Source organism: Periplaneta americana, chromosome 1, assembly GCF_040183065.1.
Source record: "Periplaneta americana isolate PAMFEO1 chromosome 1, P.americana_PAMFEO1_priV1, whole genome shotgun sequence".
Taxonomy (NCBI): domain Eukaryota; kingdom Metazoa; phylum Arthropoda; class Insecta; order Blattodea; family Blattidae; genus Periplaneta; species Periplaneta americana.
Genome location: NC_091117.1, coordinates 174,569,471 through 174,595,798, shown reverse-complemented (window position 1 = coordinate 174,595,798; position 26,328 = coordinate 174,569,471). Strand labels below are relative to the sequence as shown.

Genomic DNA, 26,328 nt, shown 5'->3' with positions numbered 1-26,328 from the left:
GTTGTGAAACTTGGACTCTCACTTTGAGAGAGGAACACAGGTTAAAGGTGTTTGAGAATAAGGTGCTTAGGAAAATATTTGGGGCTAAGAGGGATGAAGTTACAGGAGAATGGAGAAAGTTACACAACACAGAACTGCACGCATTGTATTCTTCACCTGACATAATTAGGAACATTAAATCCAGACGTTTGAGATGGGCAGGGCATGTAGCACGTATGGGCGAATCCAGAAATGCATATAGAGTGTTAGTTGGGAGGCCGGAGGGAAAAAGACCTTTAGGGAGGCCGAGACGTAGATGGGAAGATAATATTAAAATTGATTTGAGGGAGGTGGTTTATGATGATAGAGAATGGATTAATGTTGCTCAGGATAGGGACCAATGGGGGGCTTATGTGAGGGCGGCAATGAACCTCCGGGTTCCTTAAAAGCCAGTAAGTTAGTAAGTAAGTAACAGGCATATTGTGTAGGACCAACAAATTAATCTTACGTAGATTTGTAAGTTTTAGTTTTGTCACGAAAAGTTACATACAGAAGTTATTGGAAATCAATATTATGTTATTATTATTATTATTGTTATTATCATTATTATTATTATTATTATTATTAATATTAACGTGTTTGCAAGATTATTTACATTCAAATATATTTGAAATGTATTATTATTTATACCTTTATAAACATTTGATAAATGAGGGGCGTAAAATATAGTAACTGACATTTGTCCAAAACTGAGGTATGTAGCGTATAATATGGTATCTTAAATTCTGGGTGTAATGTAGTAGTTAGTTTTCCAACATCTCAACAGATGGCAGAAGTATACTGATTTTACTTTCCTGATAACTATACAAACTGATGCATGTATAAATGTTTACCTACCTAATATCTTCAAAATACTAAAACGTCACTTACCATGTTTTACTCCCAGACCCCTCAAATATGCTTGCAGAATTTCATTCCTGAAGGTAGTTATATGTGAATGCTGTTGCTGTGGTACTACATCTTCATTATTACGAACAATGTTCAACGTTGCTATGGTTACCTTAAGAGAAATGATTGCACAAAGACCAGAATCAGAACCGTTAGTCAAATTTATTATACAGTACAAGGACGTGCTTATGCTGACAATAATTTTCTAAACAAGAACTGAACTACACGTAAGGGAATTTATATGAAATATGATTCTTTAGAAAAAATAATATTTTGATATAATTTCACGTTTTCTGTGGAGTTGATCTCATAAACAGGAACTTCATCTGTGCATAAAGTGAAAAATTCAATTTATTTATTTGGTTACAGATTTGCAAGTTCCATTACATTCCAAAGGAGGTCGACACAGACGGAATATAATCTGATTATCTAAACGTGTGCTGCATGGATCTCCTTCATCTGAAAAAATAAAATGAAGGTAAGTGTATCTTAAGAATAAATGAACATTATAATTACAATACATTTTTATCTTTTCCTTTTACTGTGTATAGCCCATTTGATATCTCGTGAAAGCAACCTGCACATAAGGGGAATGAAGAAGTGGACTTGAAAGCTTCCCTCCCTCGCTACACTTCCACTTGCAGGTAGCTAGCTCCCTTACCCACCATAAGGTTCTTACTATGAGCTACGGCGCGCACAAACATTCGGCTTCACGAGATAACGAATTACCGGTAAAAGGTAAAGGTATCCCCGTAACATGCCATGAAGGCACTTGGGGGGCATGGAGGTAGAGCCCCATGCTTTCCATGACCTCGGCACTAGAATGAGGTGGTGTGGTCGGCACCACGCTCTGACCGCCTTTTACCCCCGGGAAGGACCCGGTACTCAATTTTATAGGAGGCTGAGTGAACCTCGGGGCCGTTCTGAAAGTTTGGCAACGAGAAAAATCCTGTCCCCACCTAGGATCGAACCCCGGACCTTTCAGTCCGTAGCCAGCTGCTCTACCAACTGAGCTACCCGGACCTACATAAAATTGTTTTATTTAACGACGTTCGCATCTGTCGAGGTTATATCAGCGTCGCTGGTATGCGGGAATTTTGTCCCTCAGGAGTTTCTTATACATTCCAGTAAATCTACTAACATGAGCTTGTCGCATTTAAGCACACACTCGTAAATGTCATCGACCTGGACCGGGATCGAACCCGCAACCTCGGGCACAGAAGACAAGTCGAATGACCTATAATTTGTAAAACTGTTGAAGGTATAATGTAACTTTTCATAACAATTTAGCATAGTATTGTCTCTTCAGTTTGTATTTTAATTCTTAATGTGTAATAAGGCAGGAAGATGTAACATGGTTCACGAATTAAGAATCATATCATGGAAAAAGACAGCTATACTACCGGTGGTTTCAGAGATTCGTAGATCGACACGGTCTATTTCTTCGGGGGCACTGTAAAGTCTACCGTAAAGGCTACAAGAACAATCCAAAGACAATTCATTAACTTCAAAGTGAAGTCTGTGAAGTAGGCCTAATTAATTACGTAAAATCAATTAATCAAGAAACTTTAGTTATAGTGTTTGCAAACAAGTATAAATCGCTAGAAATCTGTATTCAACAGCAAGGAAGAGTAGCACTTTCAATATCTCTTGTGATTGATCGATTATTTTACGACGCTTTTTCAACTGCTATGGTTATATAGCGTCTGAATGAGATGAAGGTGATAATGCCAACGAAATGAGTCCAGGATCCAGCACCGAAAGTTATCCAGCACTTACTCTTATTGGGTTGAGAGAAAACCTCAACCAAATAACTTGTTCCAAATCAGGATTTGAACCCCAGCCCACTCGTTTCACAGTCAGGCATGTTAACCGTTACCCCACAGCGGTGGACTCTCTTGTGATTGTGCCAAGTAATATTAGCTAGGTCTACTTATTAATATATTAATAATTACCAGCAGGTAATTTTAATTATTCACAAATCCGATACCAATTATATTCTAAATTGTAATCATGCAGAGAATGGTCGAAGAAGAGTACAACTTTGTTTCAAATCGGTAGTCCATGATGCCAAATTAACTGCAGTTGCGAGTTGAGTTAGTTGTTAGCTCCGCTCGGCTTCACTGCGGAGAGACTTTGTATACACACATAATTTGCCACAGAGTAATACTTCATTTTAATCTCATACAATTGTCATTACTTTGAATTAGAGAATGTACCGTACTCACAAGAAAAAACTGACATTTACAGTAGAAATTTCCATTTTGGGCCAAAAACTCGAAGTCTGTAGTCTGTACGTCACTCGAACTCACCGAGGTAGACGGCGCAGGCCGGGCAACATCTGCACACCTCGTCTCCAGGAACCTCCACGGCCCCATCCGAGCAGGTCGGACGTGCGTCACACTTGGCATCTCTGCACCCGTTGGCCTTGCCGGTGCAGTGCAGGCCACCGCTCACTAAGCCCACCAGGACCGCGACCATAATCAGCAGGCTCGCTTTCATCTCTACAGAGTAGGTACTGTACACACATTCAAAATCATTACAAAGAGATGTAGTACTGCTATTGTCGAGCTGCAGTCACATGAATAGCAGAAAAAATATAATATACTGTACTGAGATTCCGACCTGCCTTCGGACATTTGACTAAACGACTGAAGACATAAAGAACATTATAAAGACTAATAGGACTGTCCGACAGAACTGTGGAGTAATAATTTTCAAGTGGAATTTAGAACTATAGACTTCCTCTTCTTTTTGTTTTTAAAAAGAGTCTTTGTTTCATCCGTTATTTAACGACGCTGTATCAACTACTAGGCTATTTGAAGATGGAATTGATATTAGCCGGATAGTATTTGGCGAGGTAAGACGGCGATTCACCATGTGATTAACTTAAATTAGTTGGGGAAAACCTCGGAAAAAACCCAACCAGGTAATCAGCACAAGTTGGCATTGAACCCACACATTGGAATTGCAGAAAAACTCGCCTATCGCCTGAACTACGCCGATGGCCTTGCGTTTTACTAGAAAATACAGAGTAATTTGTTATTCGTTAATAGTTACAAATTATGTGTCGGTAAACAATTTCGAAGTATTTTGTACTTATTTCGATATGGTGAATCAGTCGGATTAATATGTACAGTAGTGGCAAAAAAAAAACCGGACCGACCCTTGTAGCTGATACAAAAGAATCCTGTGCTGTGTATTGTGTCAAACTGTGGTAATTTCAATATGGATAGTGAAGTCAGGGGTATGTGCTGCTATTTAATGTAAAAATACGCAGTTATCTTTGCCGAATAGAGGTAGAAATGTAATATTGATGCTAGATGAAAATAAAACTCTCAAAGTTTTTTCGCCTGTAAGTTTGAAGCACTGAAGGAAACAAAGACGGTAAGAATCGAACAAGTGCAATAAATTTCATCGTTACAATTAATTTTACAAGAAGGATGTGTTTTGTGACTAGCAAAATTTGAATCTGTGACTCTGAAATCAGCTACAAGGGTCGGTCCGGTTTTTTTTGCCACTACTGTGCATAAGACTATATGATGACAAAGTAGAATAATTCTAGACCCTGGCCACTTAGTCACTTGTAATGGGTGCATCTCTGTACTTGTGGTTGGATATTGGGTCTACTGTCACACATACTGTAACACGGTACACGAGGGAACACAGAGGTAGAACTTAAAAATGAGAGGGATTCAATTCGGTATCGGAACTTGAATCCGGTGTGGTTTAGTGAATAAAGCGCCAGCATGTGGAGCTGGAAACCCGGGTTCGAGTCCCGGTGCCGGAGAGAATTTTTCTCCGTTCTACCGATTCTTCACAATATGGAAACTCAGAATTACTGCACTGAAACTCCATATGTATTTCGGTATATCACAATAATAGAATAATTCTGAAAACGAAGCAAGGAAATAAAATCTCCTTGGTGATTATGACAAAAATTAAACATACAGGAAAAACTATGCAGTTGCATGTAAATATGACATCGCAAAGGCTTGTGGACTGGAGCTTTGTGCTACTATTGTGGTCGCAAGGAAAGACTTTCATCCGTTCCTCGAATCCTTCGGCTAATGGGAACTGGATACGTCACTCACCTTTCTGGTGCCACACACGAAGTGGACACGACGTTGTTATATAGATGTATTCCCTGACTTTCCTTCCGCTCCCATCTGTCTGTCCTTCCACTCGCCCTCCCTCCACCTGTTGCAACGTCTCGCTTTGGCTCTTACATTCCACGTGATTTACCAGAGATGTCAGAATTTGCATCTTTCTCTGCGATCACAATAGCAGAAAATCTTAGACTTAAATTAGACATAGCCTATGTGTTTTAGCCAGGCATGAGAAAAGTAACATTGGCAAAAGTGCGATATTTTAAATTATAAAATAATTTGGAGTGCAGTTCTTCAATACATATTCTAATGTAAAATGTTCATTATGCTTGAAAAAATTGCTAAAATCAAGAATTAAGTTTCTGAAGGGCTAATTTGGCCGTCTCTTCAGTGTTGCCAACCTAATACCAGATATCGCCAAAAGGATAAAATCACAATGTCATGTAGGCTTTCTATAATAATAATAATAATAATAATAATAATAATAATAATAATAATAATAATAATATAATAATAATATAGTATTAACAATAACGATGTCTTGCTTATTTATTTATTTACCACATCTCATCGTTATATTGGGAGGTGTTTTTTAAATGATTCAATAATAATTAGTGAAAGAGTAAGCCTATATTTTTCTCCTAGACTTCTCGTACACTATGTTGGTAATTTATAGATTAATATGATCTAATATTAAAATGTATTTTGTCTGACAACATGAAGCTTTGGCTGAGCCGTTTGCGATTCACGAAACCTAACCTAAAAATGTATTTTGTTTGATCATGTGAAATGATTAGTACAAACTCTGAAAACTGAATGCCACTTTGAAATGTATGCTTAAGAATACGTACTGCTCATAATTTTGGTATTATAGTTATAATTGCTGTCTCCATGCGCATGATTTCTCCTTCATTATCTTCTTTCTTCACTTCGTTATACACTATCTACCAAAAAGTAATTGGGCACTGTTTTTGTCCCTTTATAACCTCGTGGTACCACCTCTTGTTGCTATAACAGCAGCCACCCTGTCAGGCATGCTCTCCACTAGTTTGTGTAGGATATCCACTGGAATGCGTCGCCATTTCACTCGCAACATGGCATTCAGTTGGACAATGGAAGTTGGCCCCATGTTTCGGCGGCTACTATGCAGTGGTATGCAGACAATAATGTTCACCGGTTAGACTGGCCTGCACAGAGTCCTGATCTCAATCCCATTGAGTACCTTTGGAACGAATTGGACCGGCGATTGAGGTCTCGGGAGATGCGGCCAACTTCTATTGTCCAACTAAGTGCCATGTTGCAAGAGGAATGGTGACGCATTCCAGTGGATATCCTACACAAACTAGTGGAGAGCATGCCTGACAGGTTGGCTGCTGTTATAGCAACAAGAGGTGGTACCACGAGGTTCTAAAGGGACAAAAACAGTGCCCAATTACTTTTTGGTAGATAGTGTACATATGAACTATAGATTCCTGAAGCGTACTCTAAATGGCACACACTTTCTTTCTTGGAGGAGTCACTGCCATGTATTTCCTCTTTTTAACATTATTTATTGTAATATAAATCTAAACACGAAAGAAATGAATTAAAATTACCCAAGCGCATACATCACATCAAGTAGGTTACATTTATTTACATCTATTTGCCTATAATCAGACGCAACACATAAAATACGGTAACTATTATGTATTAATATTAATACTTATATTAATTAATTATTAGTAAGTTCAAATTTCACTAGCTTCCAGTAATCGGCTCAGAAATCTAGAACATTTGGAATTTTCAGAGTTTGCACTACCGACAACTGCTGTCACTGCTGCCAATGTAACAATTAGAAAATCACTACCAGTCGTAGTATTTGTCAATACCGAAATTCGAAACGAAGTTGGCAAAAGCAAATTCAACCTTCAAACCAAAAAATCACCACAATCCACTAGAGATTATGTAGTAATGGAGGGGGTGGGATGGTTAGGTTTCACCGTTAGGGTATTAAGTAAGCTGATCCGGACTAAGTCTGGTATGCTCATGGTCGCACTTCATACTTCAGTTTTCCACCATTTCCTTTTTTCACCCTCTTTTAATTTCTCATCCTTTTCCTTATCTCTACCTTTCCCCGCTGTTTTCTTTTTCATATAAATATTATTAACGTTGTACAGAAATAAAGAAAGTCCTGACAGTATTATTATTGTGATAGAGTTCCGAAAGTTTGAATAACAGCTTTCGGCTGCGATCACACGATGAATGTTAGACAAATGTAATAATGATATACGTACTTTACCTTTTCAAGTGGAAGATGCTTGAGCGTGTTTGTTCGCTGACGGAAGCTGAAGAACTACACAGTTAGAGATCCGCACAGCGTAATATTGCGGCTTATGTAATCATCAAGAGGAGATAAACAAAGATGACCTCGCTCATTACGGCCAGCAAGAAAAGCTGTCGAGGCTCGTAGTTTTAAAACTGAGGAAGGTTATATATAAATGAGCATGTAACACCACCAACAAAACGTTCAGAGCCTGGAGGCTTGTGTATTATTTATTTATTTATTCACTTATTTATTCTCATAAGTAGATAGTTATAACTAGGCCTGAAAAAATATATATACTACCAGTGCGCTTCGTGCGCCTCTAACATTGAGTATGTCTCAGAGTTGGGTGAGTTAACGCAGTGTCTTTCGTTCGTTTGAACTCATGCTTATTATCACGGTAAGTTAGTCCTCAGCATTTGGGTGGTAGACAGACAGACAGACAGACTTAATGTCAGTGACACAGTTCATCTGCCCTGGAAGGAATGCGGAGTTGGGGTAGTAGTTTCGCACTAGTAGTTGATGAAGTGGATGGAGAGAAAGTTAGAAATACAATGTAACATACATTATAAAAACATTGATTTACCAATTCCGCACTACGTTACTATGGAGTACACTACACATGAAAGTTATATTGCTACGTCTTAACTTTGAATATATATATATATATATAGTCAACCTGGTTGGCAAGTTGGTATAGCGCTGGCCTTCTATGCCCAAGGTTGCGGGTTCGATCTCGGGCCAGGTCGATGGCATTTAAGTGTGCTTAAATGCGACAGGCTCATGTCAGTAGATTTACTGGCATGTAAAAGAACTCCTGCGGGACAAAATTCCGGCACATCCGGCGACGCTGATATAACCTCTGCAGTTGCGAGCGTCGTTAAATAAAACATAACTTTAACTTATATATATATATATATATTTACACCAGCAATTCTATTAAGCAAACGTTTACCTTCGTCTTCGAAGTACAAATGAAGAGAGAGAAATGTTTTTTTGGAGAAAATAGAAAGGGGATTAAGCAGAGAGTATTCATACCAAAAGTACCGTTAGCCAGCCGCTTGCTCCAAAGTTAGCCTCACACCCCTCTAAACAACGTCCCTAACTTCCCAGTCTTCTTTCACATGTTCAGAAAACCTGAAGCATGTCTCAGGCATGTAATTATGATAAACGGTCAATGTATTTAACATTTATTGAAACTTACAAGTAGAACGGGAAACAAAAGCTAGACCCATCGGTATTTAACGGGAATGATATGGCCATCACATTGATATGGACGCCATTCTTGGAACAGGAATATCTAACGTCATACCATAATGATTCACTTGACGTATTAGGCATGGTATCGGAAATGTACTAAGTAATTTTCCCAGATTTTTAAAAGTATTAGACGTTATAATATTTCCAGTGTATGGACTGCCGATATCTGGCAATTTCAGTGACAAGTAACAAAAGTAGACTTTTCAGTTCATGTTTAATGGAATATTTTAACACATTACAATTAAGAGGTGGTGTTGATAAGTTAAAAGATTTCAATACTATAATTGAAACGCACACTTTTAAATGATGGCAAGGGATTTTTTAAAAGTATAAAGTAGCAGAATGAAGGTTATAGAAACAACCGAACCGAAGCATTTACCTCAGAAAATATGATTACTGACGTCAAGTCTGAATATAGCCCATCAAAACCTTGCATCTTGGAGAGCGATGGTATGAGAACATGAGAGAAGACTGATTTTTTAAATTGTGTTTTATTTAACGACGCTGGCAACTGCCTAGGTTATATCAGCATCGTCGGTGTGTCGGAATTTTGTAAGCAAGAGTTCTTTTAAGCACACTTAAATGCCATCGACCTAGGCTGGGATCGAACTCGCAACCTCGGTCACAGAAGACTAGCACTCCACCGACTACACCATCCAGGCCGATCAGAAGACTGTTATTAAAAAGGAAATAGAAAGGAAAAAGGAAATAAATTTGGGAGAAAGTGAAACAAAAAAAAAACAAGAGAGAATGAATTGGAAAGGAGCAGAAATTAAAATTCAAAATTATTTATAATTTACATTTGAATGGCATGAAATGAGCATGTGCTCGTGTTCGCGTACAGTCCAGTAGAGCCTACATAAATTTTACAGATATCAGTAATAATGTTAATAATAGAAATAATGATGATGATGATGATAATAATAATAATAATAGTAATGATAATAATAGTAATAATAATAATACTATTATTATTAATAGAATAACCGTGACAGAGATAATTCAAAGATAATAATACCAATAAATTATTGTAATTAATAAATAATAATAATAATAATAATAATAATAATAATAATAATAATAATATTAACAATAATAAAGTAATAACAGTAAGATTGATAAAATAAATATAAAAACACTTATACATATAAACATATAATAATTATTATATGTTTTCTGATTATAATCAGAAAAAAGAACTCGAAGCCCACTAAAAAGTTCGTTGTATCGCAGCCGAGAGCAACCGCCGTATTGATAGCTATTATGTAATGCATTATCGAGGGGGGGGGGTCCTATATACGTCCTAACATCGTCTTCGAATCTTCTACAAAACAGATTACAGGAGATTTGAGAAAATTCTTATAATTTCTTATAACGTGTATGCAGAAATTAGTATAATGGAATCTGGATAATTATACAACTTGGTGTAAGATTTGAGTGTTCGTAATGAACAGAATGAAATAATCTCTGAATAGTAATACGTCCTCTAACAATAATAATAAGTACTGTATAATACTTCTTTAGCGCTCGGGAAAAGTGGCAGAAATCAAAAATGTTAATTTTACAGGAGAAGGAAAAAAAGTTTGTTCACACTGGTTTATGTCGATTTGATTTTCTTCTATATGAATTACTGTAATGGAAGAAATACTTATGTCTCTTTTCCCAAGCGAGTAGATGTTCCGTAAGTTGTCAATAAATTAATAAAATATGTTTGTGAAAACTGACTTGCCACTTTTCCCAAGCATTGCAGAATTATTACATCAATAATAATAATAATAATAATAATAATAATAATAATAATAATAATAATAATAATAATAATAATAATTCAAACAAAATGTACTATTAAGAGCACAAGTAAAAAAGTGTTTTTGAGTCCCTTATAATTGACTATTAACTGACAAGTTATATTGTATAATACATACTGTATGCTCATGAGAATATCTCGTAAATTTTGTTATTGCTATTATTTTATCCGTCTGTATGTGAGTAATGTCAACCTTGTGTTAACTTTCTATAGTTACGCATATATTCTGCGTGCGTTTGTTTCGCGTCCATATCAAAGCACAACTGAAAAACATTATTATTATACAGTATATTTCAACGTAAATGGATTATTGTAAACTGTTTCAATAGGTTATGTACAGTAGTGGCAAAAAACCGGACCGATCCTTGTAGCTGATTTCAGAGCCTTGTTCACTCCAGAGCGTCGGTGCATATTCCTTGGGTATATAAGATAGTTATGCTAATAAGATTTTTGATGTGCAACAGTAATGTTATTAAAACATCTATGCCAGCATAAAAGTGACATGACAAATGATTTAATACAGTGTATTGGAAAGAGATAACATGCGGCCTTTAGTATAACAAACCAGGTGCGTGGCTGTTGTTCAACTACACAGGTGGTTTTGGGTCCAAGGAATATGCACCGACGCTCTGAAGTGAACAAGGCTCTGAAATCAGCTACAAGGGTCGGTCCGGTTTTTTTCCCACTAATGTATATAATTTACGGTGACTCCCCTTGTGCATAGGAATGGACTATTTCATATTGTTGATTTCATCATTATATGACTTACGCATTTCCATGGCGACCGAAGTTGAGTGACATCAGTGTAATTTTCCGTTCCACCAAATTCTTTAATTTTTTTTATTGACGTTGGTCGAATATAGATCTTACACGAAAAAATTAGAATATGGAAAGAAAGGTATTATGTATGAAGTAAATGGAAAAATGGAAGGAAATTAAATGCAAGGAAAGTAAGTAAAAATGTAAAGAAGGAAGGAATAATGAATAATATAAGAATAAAGTGTGTGGAAGAAGGAAAGATGAATGGATGAATCAGTGAAAAGTGAATGAATGAGAAAGCGAGATAGATAAAATATAAGAAAAAGAGAGTCAAAATAAAGTTTATTGAATAGGAATAATAAGAATTCAAATAAATGAGTGAAAAATAAGAAGGAAAAATAAATATGAATGATTAAATAAATGTCTGAAGAAATGAATAAACGACAAAATATTTAAAAAAAAGAAGAGGAAAACAAAGGAAAAGGATGAGTATGGATGAATAAAAAAATTTAAACAACTAAATAGGAGAGGAAGTTTAAAAAGGGAATTAAAATAAGTCACAAAATGAACAATTCTGTGGTGTTTGGGTAAATGGAGATAAGTCATAAAAATGAGTTCGGAGATAAATGAAAATTAAACTTGGAACCCTTATTACAAATAATTTTCTACACAAATAAAACACATCAACTGCTAGTATTCTTAGATTTTTGCACACTCATTTGTACAATTTAACTTGTGTGTTCATCTGGGGAACAAAATTCCACCTGGACAAAAAAATGACTTACCCCTTTACCCGAACACCACAGAATTATCAGTAAAGAGGCTATGCGACACAAATTATACGAGATAAGTAAAGAGAAAAGAAGAGAGTTTGAAATACATTAATATAAGCAATGAATGAATTCATGAATTGAGAAAGAAAGCCAAGGAAGAGGAAAGGAATAAAATTAGTAATAATCGTTCGAATTTGCATATGCGAGAAGGATGTAGTGTTCTATATCTAATCTGCGGCTTCAGTATTTCCCACCTACATTGAGACTTACAATGACGTCATTCATATCAGTGTGATTAACTAGCATAGCTAGGAATAGGCCTACTACTCTTCAAAGTGGAAAATTTCTTGATGTAATTTCTTGTCCATTTTTGGATAGCCTACACTCTTTTAACACTTGTATAATCACTGAATAAGTAATAACTGGTGTTAATATTATGGGTAAATTACCTAATTGACGTGGTGTCCGTCATTCTGACTTCGTCGAAACAAATGATCCAGGCAATTTATCATAATATTAACACAATAAAGCAGTTATTTATTACTTATTCAGTAATTTCTTGACTGTGATATACTTTTTGTGAATACAGTCTCTGAGAAGAGTTGTTGTTTAGTCAACTGTCCGAAGACAGGTCTGAACCTCACAAGTGATACCAAGAAGACACCACTTATGAGGCAACTAGTCAGGAGATAATGGGGTAGGGCGACCAGTTCCTTTCCCCCTTCATTGCATACATCTCCGGCTAGTTACATATTACTTGAGACGAGAGTTCCATGCACTATAAAATCCCAAAATATGCATGCATTCATGCACTATAAAACTATGAAACATGCACGATCAAGCGAAAAATATCTAAAAACATGCACTTTCATTTTTGTTCCAAATATCTTATTTCACTTAACTTTTTTTTTTTTTGCACAAATAACAGCCTAACAACATTTCTAAATTGGCTTCTGTGAGATTCCTGCTCTTGTCAGTCAATATATTTTTGTAGGCAGAGAATGACCTCTCTATATACCAAAAAGTTATGGGTGCAAACTTGAAGGAACCTTTTTCTGTTATTTAGTTTTTTTTTTCTTTTCCTTCTTCAAACCTGATTCCTGAAGCTAAAATAAGGGACATAAAAATCGATAAACTGAGTTGCCCACTCAAAACCATTAAAACAAGCATTTAAATTGAATATAATATATATTATATGCATTATTAAGTTAAAAATTGTTTAAATATGCATTATGCATGTTTTTATCCCCAAAAAGGCCAAAACATGGAAATATGGTTGGGAAAAGTACACATATTTGGAACCGGAAAGTAATGAAATGGATAAGTACTAAATTTTAGCTATGTCCTATGTCGCTATAGAAACATGAATTTGCATGGAATTCTCGTCTCTACATATTACGTTAATCAGACTTTAGATGTATACAAACAATAAGTGCTTCCTCCGACACATCGTCAAGTGAGATGTACTGCCTAATAATACATGTAGACTATATACTCGTATCGGCCAGAACCTCAATCAGAGGATACTGAGAAGATTGTTAAAATCTATTAAAAACGTCAAGTCCATTTTATTCAGTAATATTAAAATTACTTGTATTGTTCTAGTAATAAGTAATGAGATGCACATTTACTTATCACAAAAATTTATGGCACTTAAACTGGTGTTGAGAGAAATAGTTGACATATCTCTCTTGAGACTATGGATTAGGTTAACACTTTCCAGATATGTCTCAACCATTCAAATAATTTTGCTCAAAGTAACTCACCTTATCTTGTAGACAGAATTCCGTACCGCGTTCCTACTAAAAGCGTCCTTGGTGTCGATTATATTTGTTTGTTGTTGTTCAGTCAACTGTTCGAAACAGGTCTGAACTTCATAAGTGATACCAACAAGACACCACTTATGAAGTAACATTAATATCGAATTATTCATAAATACATTTATAAAATGAAGGATAACTTAGACACATGTTGTGTCACTTGTATGGAATATGTAGAAACTATGAAACCTCAGTGCACTTTACTTTGAATTTCCCGATTGTCAGAAATTTGCAACACGATGCCATCTCTTAAGAAAAATCGTATTAAATTTATAGATAGTATTGAACAAAAATTACTATTTCTTTCTGTATGATCAGACCAACTATAGGCTACTTGTACAACCGTTGACCTTTAAGTAGTGGGTTAATTTCACATTAAGTTTTTTTACATATCTTTATTATCCATTTGAATTCATTAGTAATGTTTTTCTTTCTGGTTTACATGATTACTTACGCTTTTTAATACATTTGTACTTGTTAATATTCTGTAGTTTCATTTATTTCTATTTGTTGTATTGTTTACAAGAAAGTTATGTAGGCTATACATATGGCTATATATATAAATTTAATTATTAGTATATCTACAAATGAAGACTTATCAGCCGCCTCAGCGTTATTGTACTAATGTTACATGTATAATTAAATATCGCTTTCGATCTGGAAAGTCTTTCTTAGTTTCGTGGTGCTGAAAGCTGCTGTCGGTAAGATTTTCTGACCGAACAACTTTCCGTGCCATTCTATTTATAATTGTTCTTTCATTGCTGTACTGTCACCTAATTTCTGAACAGTGTCTGTAACTGAAATTGAATACTAAAAAATTGATTAATTAATCAATATTTATTTAAAAGTGTTGCGTATCATTGTCATCAAATTTTAGATTTAGGTCTAATTTTGTTAATTAGTACATCGAAGAAGGACGTATAATTGACGCATTTTAAGATTTCCAAATCACAAGACAATCCTCGTCGGCACGCAAAATATTGTCCATAACTCGAAATTCCGTAGCACGCCTCCCCTTCACCTGCAAACGAAGAAATGTACTGTTAGCAATTCTTGCAGTAATTTCAGTTTAACTAACTCTTGTTACTGATGAAAATATTACAGATCTCTGCATGATTGGTTTAGAACATTTATGGCCGGTTGTCAGTTTGAGTAACTCTTGTTACTGACGGAAATACTGCAGATCTCTGCCATGAATGTTTAGAACATTTATGGCCGGTTGTTAGTTTGATAAGGCTCATTCACAATGAAAATTAAACATAAAAAAGTGTTAACATAAAAAATGTAATCGTTATGGTAAAATAAAAAAGTCATACCATCATTCACGATGAGAACGTAAACATAACCGCAAAGATACTTGGTAACCGTGGAAACATAACAACGACGTCATTTTCTCGTATTCTGTCCTATACTTCAGCGCTCCACGATTGTGTACTGTTTTCAAATCACGTAAGCATAAGCATTAAAGTTTGGAGTTCGCAAACTTTCATGTTAACATCTAACGGTAATGTTAATGTCAGTGTTTATGTGAATCATCGTGAATGTTCCCATTTGGTAACCTGGCCGCAAACTTCTGTGTTTATGTTACGGTTATGTTTCATTTTCATTGTGAATGGACCTTTCTCTTGTTACTGACGGAAATAGTACAGATCTCTGCCATGACGGTTTAGAACATTTATGGCCGGTTGTCAGTTTGACTAAACACTAAAGGCTCATTCACAATTAAAATTAAACATAACGTAAGGGTTAACTTAAAAATGTAAACGTTACGGTAAAATGAAGAACATTCACGATGGGAACATAAACATAACCGCATAGATACTTGATAACCATAGAAACATAACAATGACGTCATTTCCTCATATTCCGTCGTATACTTCAGCGCTCCACGATTGTGTAGGCCTACTGTTTTCAAATCACGTAAGCATAGGCATGAAAGTTTGGAGTTTGCAAACTTTCATGTTAACGTCTAACGGCAATGTTTATGTGAATCATTGTGAATGATACCATTTGGTAACCTGTGTTTTTGTTACGGTTTTGTTTTATTTTAATTGTGAATGGGCCTTAACTCTTGTTACTGATGGAAATACTACAGATCTCTGTCATGAATGGTTTAGAACATTTATGGCCGGTTATCAGTTTGACTAACTCTTGTTACTGGCGGAAATACTACAGACCTCTGCCAAGAATATTTAGAACATTTAGAGCCGGTTATATAAAGCGTTAAAAATGGCTTCCTTTCAAGCTGAAACCAGATTTTCCGTTGTATAAACACTAATCTATGTTCATGTTATCTCATTCTGAGTTCATATTTGACTCTCGAATTTTTTCTGATTGAACCTGGATCAGAAGCATTCATATTTAATGTTTAACCGGTTCTGAGGCATATAGGAAGAATTTTCGTGTACCCTGTCTACAACAACTTTATTGAAGTGAATTTGGTCTATTTTTTTTAAATAACATTGATTAAAGGTTGTGGAGTTTATTATTGAGCAGAAGTGAGGTTATGGGGAATGTTAGCCTACATCTGAAATGCAAACGTCTATCATTGCTTATCATTTAAACATAAACATGCATGAAATTGTTTATAATTAAATGAATTTAGAGTTTATGAATAAATAAACAAATGTGTTAAGTAATAATAAATGAGTACCTTGCGTTATGATTAATATATATGTGCCGCGTGAAAATAATATTGCCATTTTTGTAGATACGAGGTATCACTTCTTAGCTATTGATAAGCATTTGATACTGCATTTGTCCACTAAAATTTATTGTGTCTTGGTTACTAATTATGATGTATACATAATAATATTAGATATGAATATGTTACTAGGCCTACTACAAATAAAACATACATTTTTGTTCTCTTCTGCGGAGGAGGAACTCGAAGGCTTGCTCTGCAGCCTAAGGCTTATTGTGCTCACCACTTCTATTATGCGAATGAGTGGACCGCGCTCTTGTACAAGTACAGCACGCCGCACCGTGAACTTAACCCGAGCTATGGAATGGATGATGATATGTGAATTAATGATGGCGAAATGAGTCCGAGTTCCAACGCCGAAAGTTACTGAACAATTCTGCTTCAATTGGTTGAGGGAAAACCCCAACCAGGTAACTTGTCCCAACCAGGATTTTAACCCGGACCCGCTCGTTCCACGGTCAGACGCGCTAACCGTTACTCCACAGCGGTGGACAAACATACCCTATACATAATGGGTGTTCAGTTCAAAGTGTGTCATGGCTCGCTGCATGCCGTCATGTGGCTAGTCGATGAGCCTAGAGAATTCAATCTTCCTACACTTCCGCAGAGGTGTATTACTTATGTGCCAGAGAAGTTGCCTAGCAAGTACGGCGTTCATTCTGAAGAGTACTTACTGATACGTACGGTGACGCCGGTAGTGGCAGGAATGTGAACTGTTTCGAAACATGTACTGGGGTGAGTTTTTTTCTTACTGTCGGGATATGGGGAGAGAGTTAAGACGATTACTTACGTATTTGTTGACACGACGGTCAACATGGACACGGAGCATTTGATTTGTGTTGTGGAATGTTGCCGTACGCAACCGATGATAACAAATACCCTACGCATGACTTGTCCGCGCAAAACACAGTCCGAAAGAGGTTATGGTAGCACACAGACCGTACAGACCGCCATCTGTTGCTACGACGTTCAAGTTATACCGTACACGTTCTCAAGTTCAGATTGAACTTTTCTGACACAAAAGCTGAAACTCGCTTCAAATCGCTGACTCATCAACAGTGACGTCATGACACACTTTGAAATGAACACCCGGTAGTTATGTTATGTACTCTTCAAAGTTTAAGGCTCTTTAAAATTGAAATCAGGGAAAATAAAGATGCAATAGTTTAAACCAGCTGAATGTTTCGCTACTATTTTCCTCTTTCATGGCTCTCATTATTAAGAATTCAACTTACTGATACTTTATGTTGTGTAGTGTATATAAGTTTTTATGTTTGTTTACCCATGATAGTATAGCAGGCGTCGCAGCAACCGCAGTGACCTCCATTACGAATCAGCACCTGCGTATCAGGACAGACGCCGTCGCTAGGCACAGAGCTGCAGTACGGTTTACGTAGAAACGTGCAGGTGAACATGCATGGCACCGGGATCTGCTCAGGAGATAGAGCGAAACAACACGCGAGCCCCGCGCACATAGTGCGCACCTTCATTAAAAAAGAAAATAATATATTAATCATTTTGCGACGCGACGTGGCTTGTGAAATTTAAATTACAAAATACAGAGTGAGTCAGCCAGGGCTAGACCGGCGTCAGCGGAAAGTCGTATGCGTAGTAACTGCTGCGACATCGCAGCAGCGAATAGGTATTATAAAGAATGGACACTTCGTATCGGTACCTTTGATGTAGCCGGCAGTGTTGCCAACAGTTGTTCGTATAATCCCGCTAGATGACTTTCGAAAACCCGCGATTTTCTAACAAATATCTTTAGATTTTAATGTATACTTATTGTTCAATAATAATAATAATAATAATAATAATAATAATAATAATAATAATAATAATAATAATGATAATGATAATGATAATAATAATGATAATAATAATAATAATAATGATAATGGTCATGGTCATGATAGAGCATCCACCCGCCAATGTAACGAATATTGCACACTTTTATCATGCCCAGTGTAGCGCTATAAAGCAATTTTGAACAGTTTTATCACAGACACAACATATTTAAATTCTTATTGCACTGTATATGTTACCGTTAAAACCCAAAATCCGACACAACCAGTTTCAACTAATAAAAATGTAGATAGATAGAAAGCGAATTTTCGTAATATCTAGAATCAATGACAGGTTAGGTTAGGTTTGGTTTGTATAGGTTTTTTTAGGCTTTTACCAAACAAAAAGCTAAACAAACCAAACCTAATCTGATATTGATTCTAGATCATAAGAAAACTCACTTTCTATCTATCTTTATTTGCTTAAACTAGTTTTTACTAGTTGAAACTGGTTTTTGCGGATTTCGGGTTTTAACGGTAACATATATAATATGGAATTATCACTACATTAACACATCCATTATTTCACAAAACACACACTGAATGAATTAAATGTAATTATGAAAGCCGCTTATAATGCTAATATGAATTTCATTTCAGAAACTGTAAAGATTAAAAACCGCTAGTATTCCCGCTAAGCGAGATAATATAATTTTATCCGCGAGACGGTTATCCAAAAAAAAGCTAGATTTAGAGGGAAAACCGCTGAATTGGCAACACTGGTTTCAATGACCTTCAAGCCAGCTAAAGCGTGAGATTCTGCTTTCTCCCTAGAGTTGGCGCTGACATCACACCAGCTAGCAGTCGACACAGCGGAAATATAACACATATAATTAATACATCTAGGTACATTATGTACTCAAATAAAATAAATTGAATCCATAAATAATAAATCCGTCATTAACTGTAATGTCTAGACTCTAGAGTTCCTTTATAATGAGAGTTGAGACGTTGACCCCAACAACAATTAAAATATGTAATGATTTGATAGCGCTGAAAATGGAAAAACAAAACTCTTACGAGAAGTAAAACCATATACCTATATTATATTATATACAAATATTAAATGAATTCGATACTTAATTTTATAATGTATTATATTATTTTATAATGTAACTTATTATATGTGAAATATAAAATATTATTATTACAACTAGTTTGTCACTGAGAAATAAGGAAAAGCTGTTAACTTGAATTTATTTGAAGCAGTACTACAAACCTGCGTCTACCCAACACTACTTTATGGATGCCAAACATGGTCTACAACAAACAGACAGATGAATGCGCTAGAAATATGCCAAAGGAAAATGGAACGAAAGATATTGGGAATAACTATGAGAGACAGAATTTCCAATGAGTCGCTGTCCCAAATGGCATCAACAACAAACGTCACACAAAGAGCAAACAAATTGAAGTGGAAGTGGGGAGGCCACATTGCGCGGATGAAAGACGAAAGATGGACATACAGAGCCACCATGTGGGACCCGCGCACAGGAGACCGGCACAGAGGCAGACCAAGGAAGAGGTGGGCAGACTTCTACACAACACAAGCAGGTCAGCAATGGTCCAGAATAGCAAGAAGCAGGGGAACATGGAGAACAATTGGAAGTCGACTACAAATGAAGACAGTGCCAGCCACTAACAACATCCCAACTTGACTCAGTGATAGTACATTCAATATAATCAAAGTGTTAGTGAAATCAAATTAATCAAAGTGACTGCGAAATCAACTCCAACCAGACAAAGAAACACTAGACACAACCTAACGCGGAGTAGCTCATCGCGTTAGTGAAACAGAGCTACCCTCTAGCAGGAGGCCTTTGCCCTTCAAGGGACACATTAGAATATTATTATTATTATTATTATTATTATTATTATTATTATTATTATTATTATTATTATTATTATTATTATTATTAAAGCGTTACTGGATTATGCAGTAAGGTAGGCGATGTTTGGATCCTGTGTCTCAACTCTACTGGGTGTTCATTTCAAAGTGTGTCATGACGTCACTGTTGTTGGGTCACCGATTTGAAGCGAGTTTCAGCTGATATGTTAGAGAAGTTGCCTATTATTTAAGGCGTTCTTCAATCTGAACTTGAGAACGTGTACGGTATAACTTGAACGTCGTAGCAACAGATGGCGGTCTGTACGGTCTGTGTGCTACCATAACCTCTTTCGAACTGTGTTTTGCGCCGGAAAGTCGTACGCAGGGTATTTGTTATCATCGGTTGCGTACGGTAACATTCCACAACACAAATCAAATGCTCCGTGTTCATGTTGACCGTCGAAGTTAATGTCAACAAATACGTAAGTAATCGTCTTAACCCTCTCCCCATATCCCGACAGAACGTATTTCCAAACAGTTCACATTCCTGCCACTACCGGCGTTACCGTACGTATCGGCACGTACTCTTCAGAATGAACGCCGTACTTGCTAGCCAACTTCTCTGCCTCTTAGATTATACATCTGAGCTGCGGAAGTGTAGGAAGATTGAATTCTCTAGGCTCATCAGCTAGCCACATGACGGCATACAGCGAGCCAAGACACATTTTGAACTGAACAACCTGTATATTCAGTTATTATCTTAGCGTATGCTCGATTACACTAACCTCTAGCGCTTGAAAGTGGAACTAAACGCTGGCGCACAGAGAAACAAAACACAGAAAATTCGCTCAGTGTCCATTCTTTATAATCCTATTCGCTGATCGCAGTGATCAGACGTCTTGCTCGCGGACGTTTCGTTTTTAGTTACGTAAACACGTTCCCACAGTGAGGGTGCAGCTGTATACAGTATGTTTAGAATGAGTAGTGTATCCATTATGAAATATAGCCTTCAACAACGGGTGTTTATTTACGACAACTTAGTGAAATACGAATCTTGGAGAACAGTTGTAACAAACTTCAGTCAGTCATTCCCTGATTCGTCAGATCCTTTTAAAGCAATGATATACAATTTAGTGAAGAAATTTCGTACAACTGGATTAAGTTAATATTGGATAAGAAACGAACATGTGTGAAGCGCGTTCTCACTGAGATGTTAGACGGGATTGGCCACCCACTAGAGAGAAGGCCTACGATATCATCCTTCCGTGTAGCTCAGCAGGTAGCGTCACAGTCTTCAGTGATGAGAGATACGAAAAAATTGAAATTGAGAATTATCAACAGTAATCTCACTAGACGTTTTGATTTATCTAGAGAAAATCAAAACTCGAATGGGATTTAATTGACCATTACACGATTAGAAGAACATATATAAAGATTAGAAGTAACGAAGTACTCCAATACAATAAAATATTAATTGACTTACGAAAATACAACTGTCTTCAAATGTATTATTGTACCATCTCAACATTACAAATATTACGCTAGATGCATGCTAGATGGCAGTAATGACTTATGATTACTAGCAATGCCTTCTCGTCGAGAAGTTCTCGATCTATACACGATGGCAATGTTACTAGTCAAGAAGGCTTTGTTGATTCAGTTTCATTTTTATTAAAACATTTGCATTCCACTTCAATTATCCGAATCCCAGTAATCAACGTCACTTGACACATGATTTTCAATAAATCTTAATATGAAACATTGCTCTGATACGTGACTATCCATAATATCATATAGCAGAAGCTATAACATAACCTAACTAATATACACAAGTGTTAGAAAAGTTTTAATTAACGACGATGACATAAAAAATAAACATGAATAATTTTAAAAGGAATAATTATTGAATGCACAATTTTCAAATTTGAATGTGGTTGGTGGTTCAATTGGTGTTATATTGGACGTGTGCGTAATAGAAGTGGAACTCGTTGATTTAGGCCTACATGGTATATTCAAATTAATCAGGATTTCCGAATGGTGCTCTTCATTTATTTGTAAATCGGATTTCAGAAGATGCATAGGTATGATCAGTGATTTTGATTAATTCTTGTTCTTGAATGCCAATGCGAGTCATATTTCACTTCACTTCACTGCGTTTTTATTTAATGACGCTACTGCGAACCAATCCGGTCGAGCCTCTGCGTCGTAGCGTGTCGTTGAAAAAATTCGTTTTCAAGTAGTAATTTTATCAAAACGTTGAATGTATTTTCACCGAAGTACCGCACCCTGAGGTGACTAACAAATTAATAACTTAGGTGAATAATGGATGATGCTTGATGATGATGAACACGTCTGCACTTCACGGAAACAGACAGATGAATGGAGTCATATTTGAAACTGCTGTGCATCGACTGGAGTGGTTTGTAATTTTATATATATTTTGACGTCCGGACCAGCGCAGTTTCAAATGTTGGCAAACAAAGAAACAAATGCTAGGGACGCGATAAAATTAAACAAATGCTAGGGACGCGATAAAATTGTGCGATAAGCAGCCATGATTGGTTGAAATACGTCCTTTCGTACCGTTTTATTGGTGAAAAGTAGTATGACATAGTAAGAGTGTAATAGTCAGTAAAAAATGTGTGGGCCCACGAAGTCCAGATTTAACAAAATGCGATTTCTGTCTATGGGGGGGGGCAATTAAAAATAAGGTTTGTGCGAAAAATCCGCATACAATAAATGAGCTTAAAGACCTTACAAGAGCTGAAATCGAGTCAATCAGTGAGGCAGAACTTCTTAAAGTAATTAAAAAAATTTCATAAGAAGGTGTCAACAGTGTGTAGCAGTATGTGGGGGACATTTTCAACACCTACCTTGAGCTGGGTAAGTACAAATTCCTATACTAAATGTTTCAGTGCCGGCAGACCGGGTGGCCACTGGCCGCAGATAAGCTCCTAGCGGCTGGCGACGTAACAAAATAGTGTCACTGTAGATTATTTGTAGTATATAAATGAAAATTAAATAACATTATTTATGCTCCACCATGCCGAAATGTAGTAATTATACACCTGGTAGCAGTCCTTTAATGCATGTCATTAAAGTACACCTACTCATTAAAGTTCAGGTGTTCAGCCAATGACAAGTCAGCTTTGTACCGTTATATCGATTATTCTCGGATATGCAATCGAAAGACAATTAGCGAAAAGTCACGGAGGCTGGAAATCCAATACTGTCGCATAAGGTTATGCTCTGTTACTATAATAATTAGCGTTAATTGTAAATAATATTCAAATAAATTCAATTTGTCATCTCGTTTTTCAATTCTAAATCAATTTCCAGGTTATATCAGAGTAATATTCATCTTATTCTCTGCCAAGGTCAATGACATTCGGCCTCGGAAAAAATCAATACTTTCGCGTCTGCGCACATCTCACAATTCAGGTCAGTTCTGCTCCTCACTTACATAACCATAACATGAATACTTGCGCTCGTTTCATAAACAATCATACTTGCGTCTTAATTACTACCATTATAGGCTCGTTGCATAATGTACTATTATGACATATGATTCGATCAACTGAAGATAGAATAAATGAAAAAAAAACAATAAATGAAACTCACAGTTAACATAATTAAGAAATTTCTCTAGAAAATAATTCAAAACATTATAAAAATTAGGCCTATAATTTTCAAATTATATAAATTCGTTTTGTGAATATTCCATAGATATGAAATTGTTTGGTAGCACTGAAAAGCATTGACTGAAAGTAATCAGATCACTTACCATAAAATTTAAAACTTTCATTATATAACAGAAAGAATCATTCCAGAGGATAAATTCTTCTTGTGTCTCCTAAAGTTCCTCAGAAGTTTAAATGCTAGAGCTTAGTAGGTTTTAACAAGTATGAAAGAATTAAAGTATAGCTGTTTACGGTTAACCATGGGTAGGACATTTCTTTATTTTATGGCGAGTCATTTCATTAGCACACAAATGGGAATGCCGTATCATCACCCGTCATGCTAATGGCATACTTATCTTAATTGTTGGAGAGGTATGGTCCGCTATTTCAAATGACATTGTTCTAAACTTCCATCGTGACAGGTAATACACTCTTGAATAAAATTGCGAGAAAACGTTTTCAAACAGGTCTCGATTCAAATATCAGGAGTGATTTGAAAATACTTTTCCAATTTTTTAGTGTGGTGGCTTTTGCGCATAAAAGAATGGGACGATAGTTTCATTACTCTACAATCGTGCAAAAATTAGTGATGGAGGAAATAAATTAAATACTGATTTATTGATATCACAATACATTGGAAAAATAATTTCGATAATCGATGTATATTACAAAAATATATCGATATATCGAACGCTTATCGATATATCGCTATTGCGTAAGCAAATTGCATTTTCAGGTGTACATTTACTGTATCACAACAAAATTACTTAAATTTTAATATTCCTTTTTACCATTGAAATTAACATCGTAACAGCCAAAAGCATAAATGTAAAATTGTAACAATAAACAATACATTTTCAGTAACTTATAGAGATGGGAAAAGTTGTTATTTTCTCGTAACAGTTCCAACTGTTCCAGTTCCATGTAAATACTAGGTTCCAAATAACAGTTCCAAAATAACAGTACCACCATATATTATAGCCTAACCCGAAATTTGCTCCACAGCACCGGATCGAATCCCTCCTCCAGTGTTTTTCCCTTTGTAGCCTGACTCCATGTTGTTACCATAACATATAAATTCTGTAGGGTCAGAAATTAATTTTTACATTATATATATATAATTTAATGTGGAAACTGTACCAAAATAAAACACACCAGGAATGAACGAACCTCCTCCAGAGTCAAGTCCCTAAATTCAGTTCTGTCATTCTGTGAAGCGTGTGGCACAATTTATTTTTGTTAAAACCCTTTAGTCAAAGTAGTTTATGCAAACATTTGGGTAAAAAAGGCAAAAGTATAAGTCGAGGGCCATGAGAAAGTCCAGATACGTTATATTTATGCACGACGCCAGTTCAGGATTAAAAGTTGGTACTGATTTTGTCCCTGAAAATTGTTAAAAGTAGCCAGATCTAGTGACAAAGTCGCCAAATTGATAACACTGCAGAACGGTAGCTTTCTAACTCGTTGTAATGTAGTTCCATACACGGCCGAGTTGATGCTAGCTTCGCTTCATCTTTGAAAGCGAAGGGAGCATCAAGTCGGCCGTGTTCCATAACATCGAGTATATTGTAACATGTAACAGCAAGTATTTTGTATAACAGGTACAGTACTACTAGTATGTAATGTAACAGTGATGGTTTGGAACAGGCCATTACGTTATTTTATAGTCATGACTCATAATGTAGTTCCAGAACATCGAGTATTTTTGTAACAGCATGTTATTTTTTGTAACAGCAAGTATTTTTTGTAACAGGAGTATTTAATGTAACAGTGGAAGAGCCACGTACTACTAGTACGTAATGTAACAGTGGTATTTAGGAACATGTACGGACGCTAAATGACCACATACTTCCCTGTATAGCATGTGATGCAGTACGATGTCATAATGAGTCGAGATGTGAATTCCTGGAAATGAAATCTTTTCTAATGCTAAATTGAATTCGTAGATCAGGTTTATTCGAAGCAGGAAATGTAATGTAATTTTAAATTATTTGTAAATTGGTCACGAAATCGAAATGGATCCCAGTGGTAAATAAAACCTAACCTATTCGTCCTCTTCTGCTTAGCTGAAGGTCACAGTAGTGTTCAATTTCTCCAAAAATGCGTAAATAAAAGCTATAATCATTTCGGCCGTGCTAAAATTCATATTAATAATGTACCAACATGAAGAATAATAATCTCATTGTAATGAAATATGAAAATTTACCGTTGTAGCCTACTTTTTTTTTTTAAACGAAAGAACTTCAATAATACAGTCATGTTTTAACAGATTTTAGTTTAATTTCAAGAATTGGTAATGAAACTAAAACTGTAAAATATTTGGAAATAAAACATAACCTATATATTTTCATCTCCCTTGATAAAATTCACAATGTAGTTACTATAATACAGGGATTATGTTGTTTGATAGAATCCTATACTTAATTAACATCAGTTCCAAGCTAATGTGTACATTTTTAAAGACTATCTTCGTATCTTTACTATTTATCTTTTACTTTAGTTTCCAACATTTTTT

The 26,328-nt window shown here is 35.9% G+C and overlaps 2 protein-coding genes across 3 annotated transcripts in view; one reads left to right on the top strand and one right to left on the bottom strand.

Annotated features, from left to right (window-relative positions):
• LOC138704494 (uncharacterized) overlaps window positions 1–26,328 on the top strand; it is a 222,540-nt gene that overhangs the window by 50,552 nt on the left and 145,660 nt on the right. The window contains exon 2 of the mRNA XM_069832430.1: window positions 1,297–1,405. Within this exon, the coding sequence (XP_069688531.1) occupies window positions 1,400–1,405 (6 nt within the window). The 5' untranslated portion in view covers window positions 1,297–1,399. The remainder of the gene's footprint in view (window positions 1–1,296; window positions 1,406–26,328) is intronic.
• LOC138704455 (uncharacterized) lies at window positions 1,071–7,457 on the bottom strand. Of its 2 annotated transcripts, XM_069832351.1 has the most exons (4): window positions 7,315–7,457; window positions 5,022–5,199; window positions 3,240–3,431; window positions 1,071–1,386 (listed from the first exon to the last, which is right to left on the bottom strand). In XM_069832351.1, the coding sequence occupies exons 2-4, from the start codon at window positions 5,191–5,193 to the stop codon at window positions 1,283–1,285; spliced, it is 468 nt and encodes a 155-aa protein (XP_069688452.1). In that variant the 5' UTR covers window positions 5,194–5,199; window positions 7,315–7,457; the 3' UTR covers window positions 1,071–1,282. The 2 variants fall into 2 exon arrangements, with proteins under 2 accessions (XP_069688452.1, XP_069688461.1); XM_069832360.1 differs by lacking the exons at window positions 5,022–5,199; window positions 7,315–7,457 and adding an exon at window positions 3,553–3,581 and having other exon boundaries at window positions 3,240–3,445.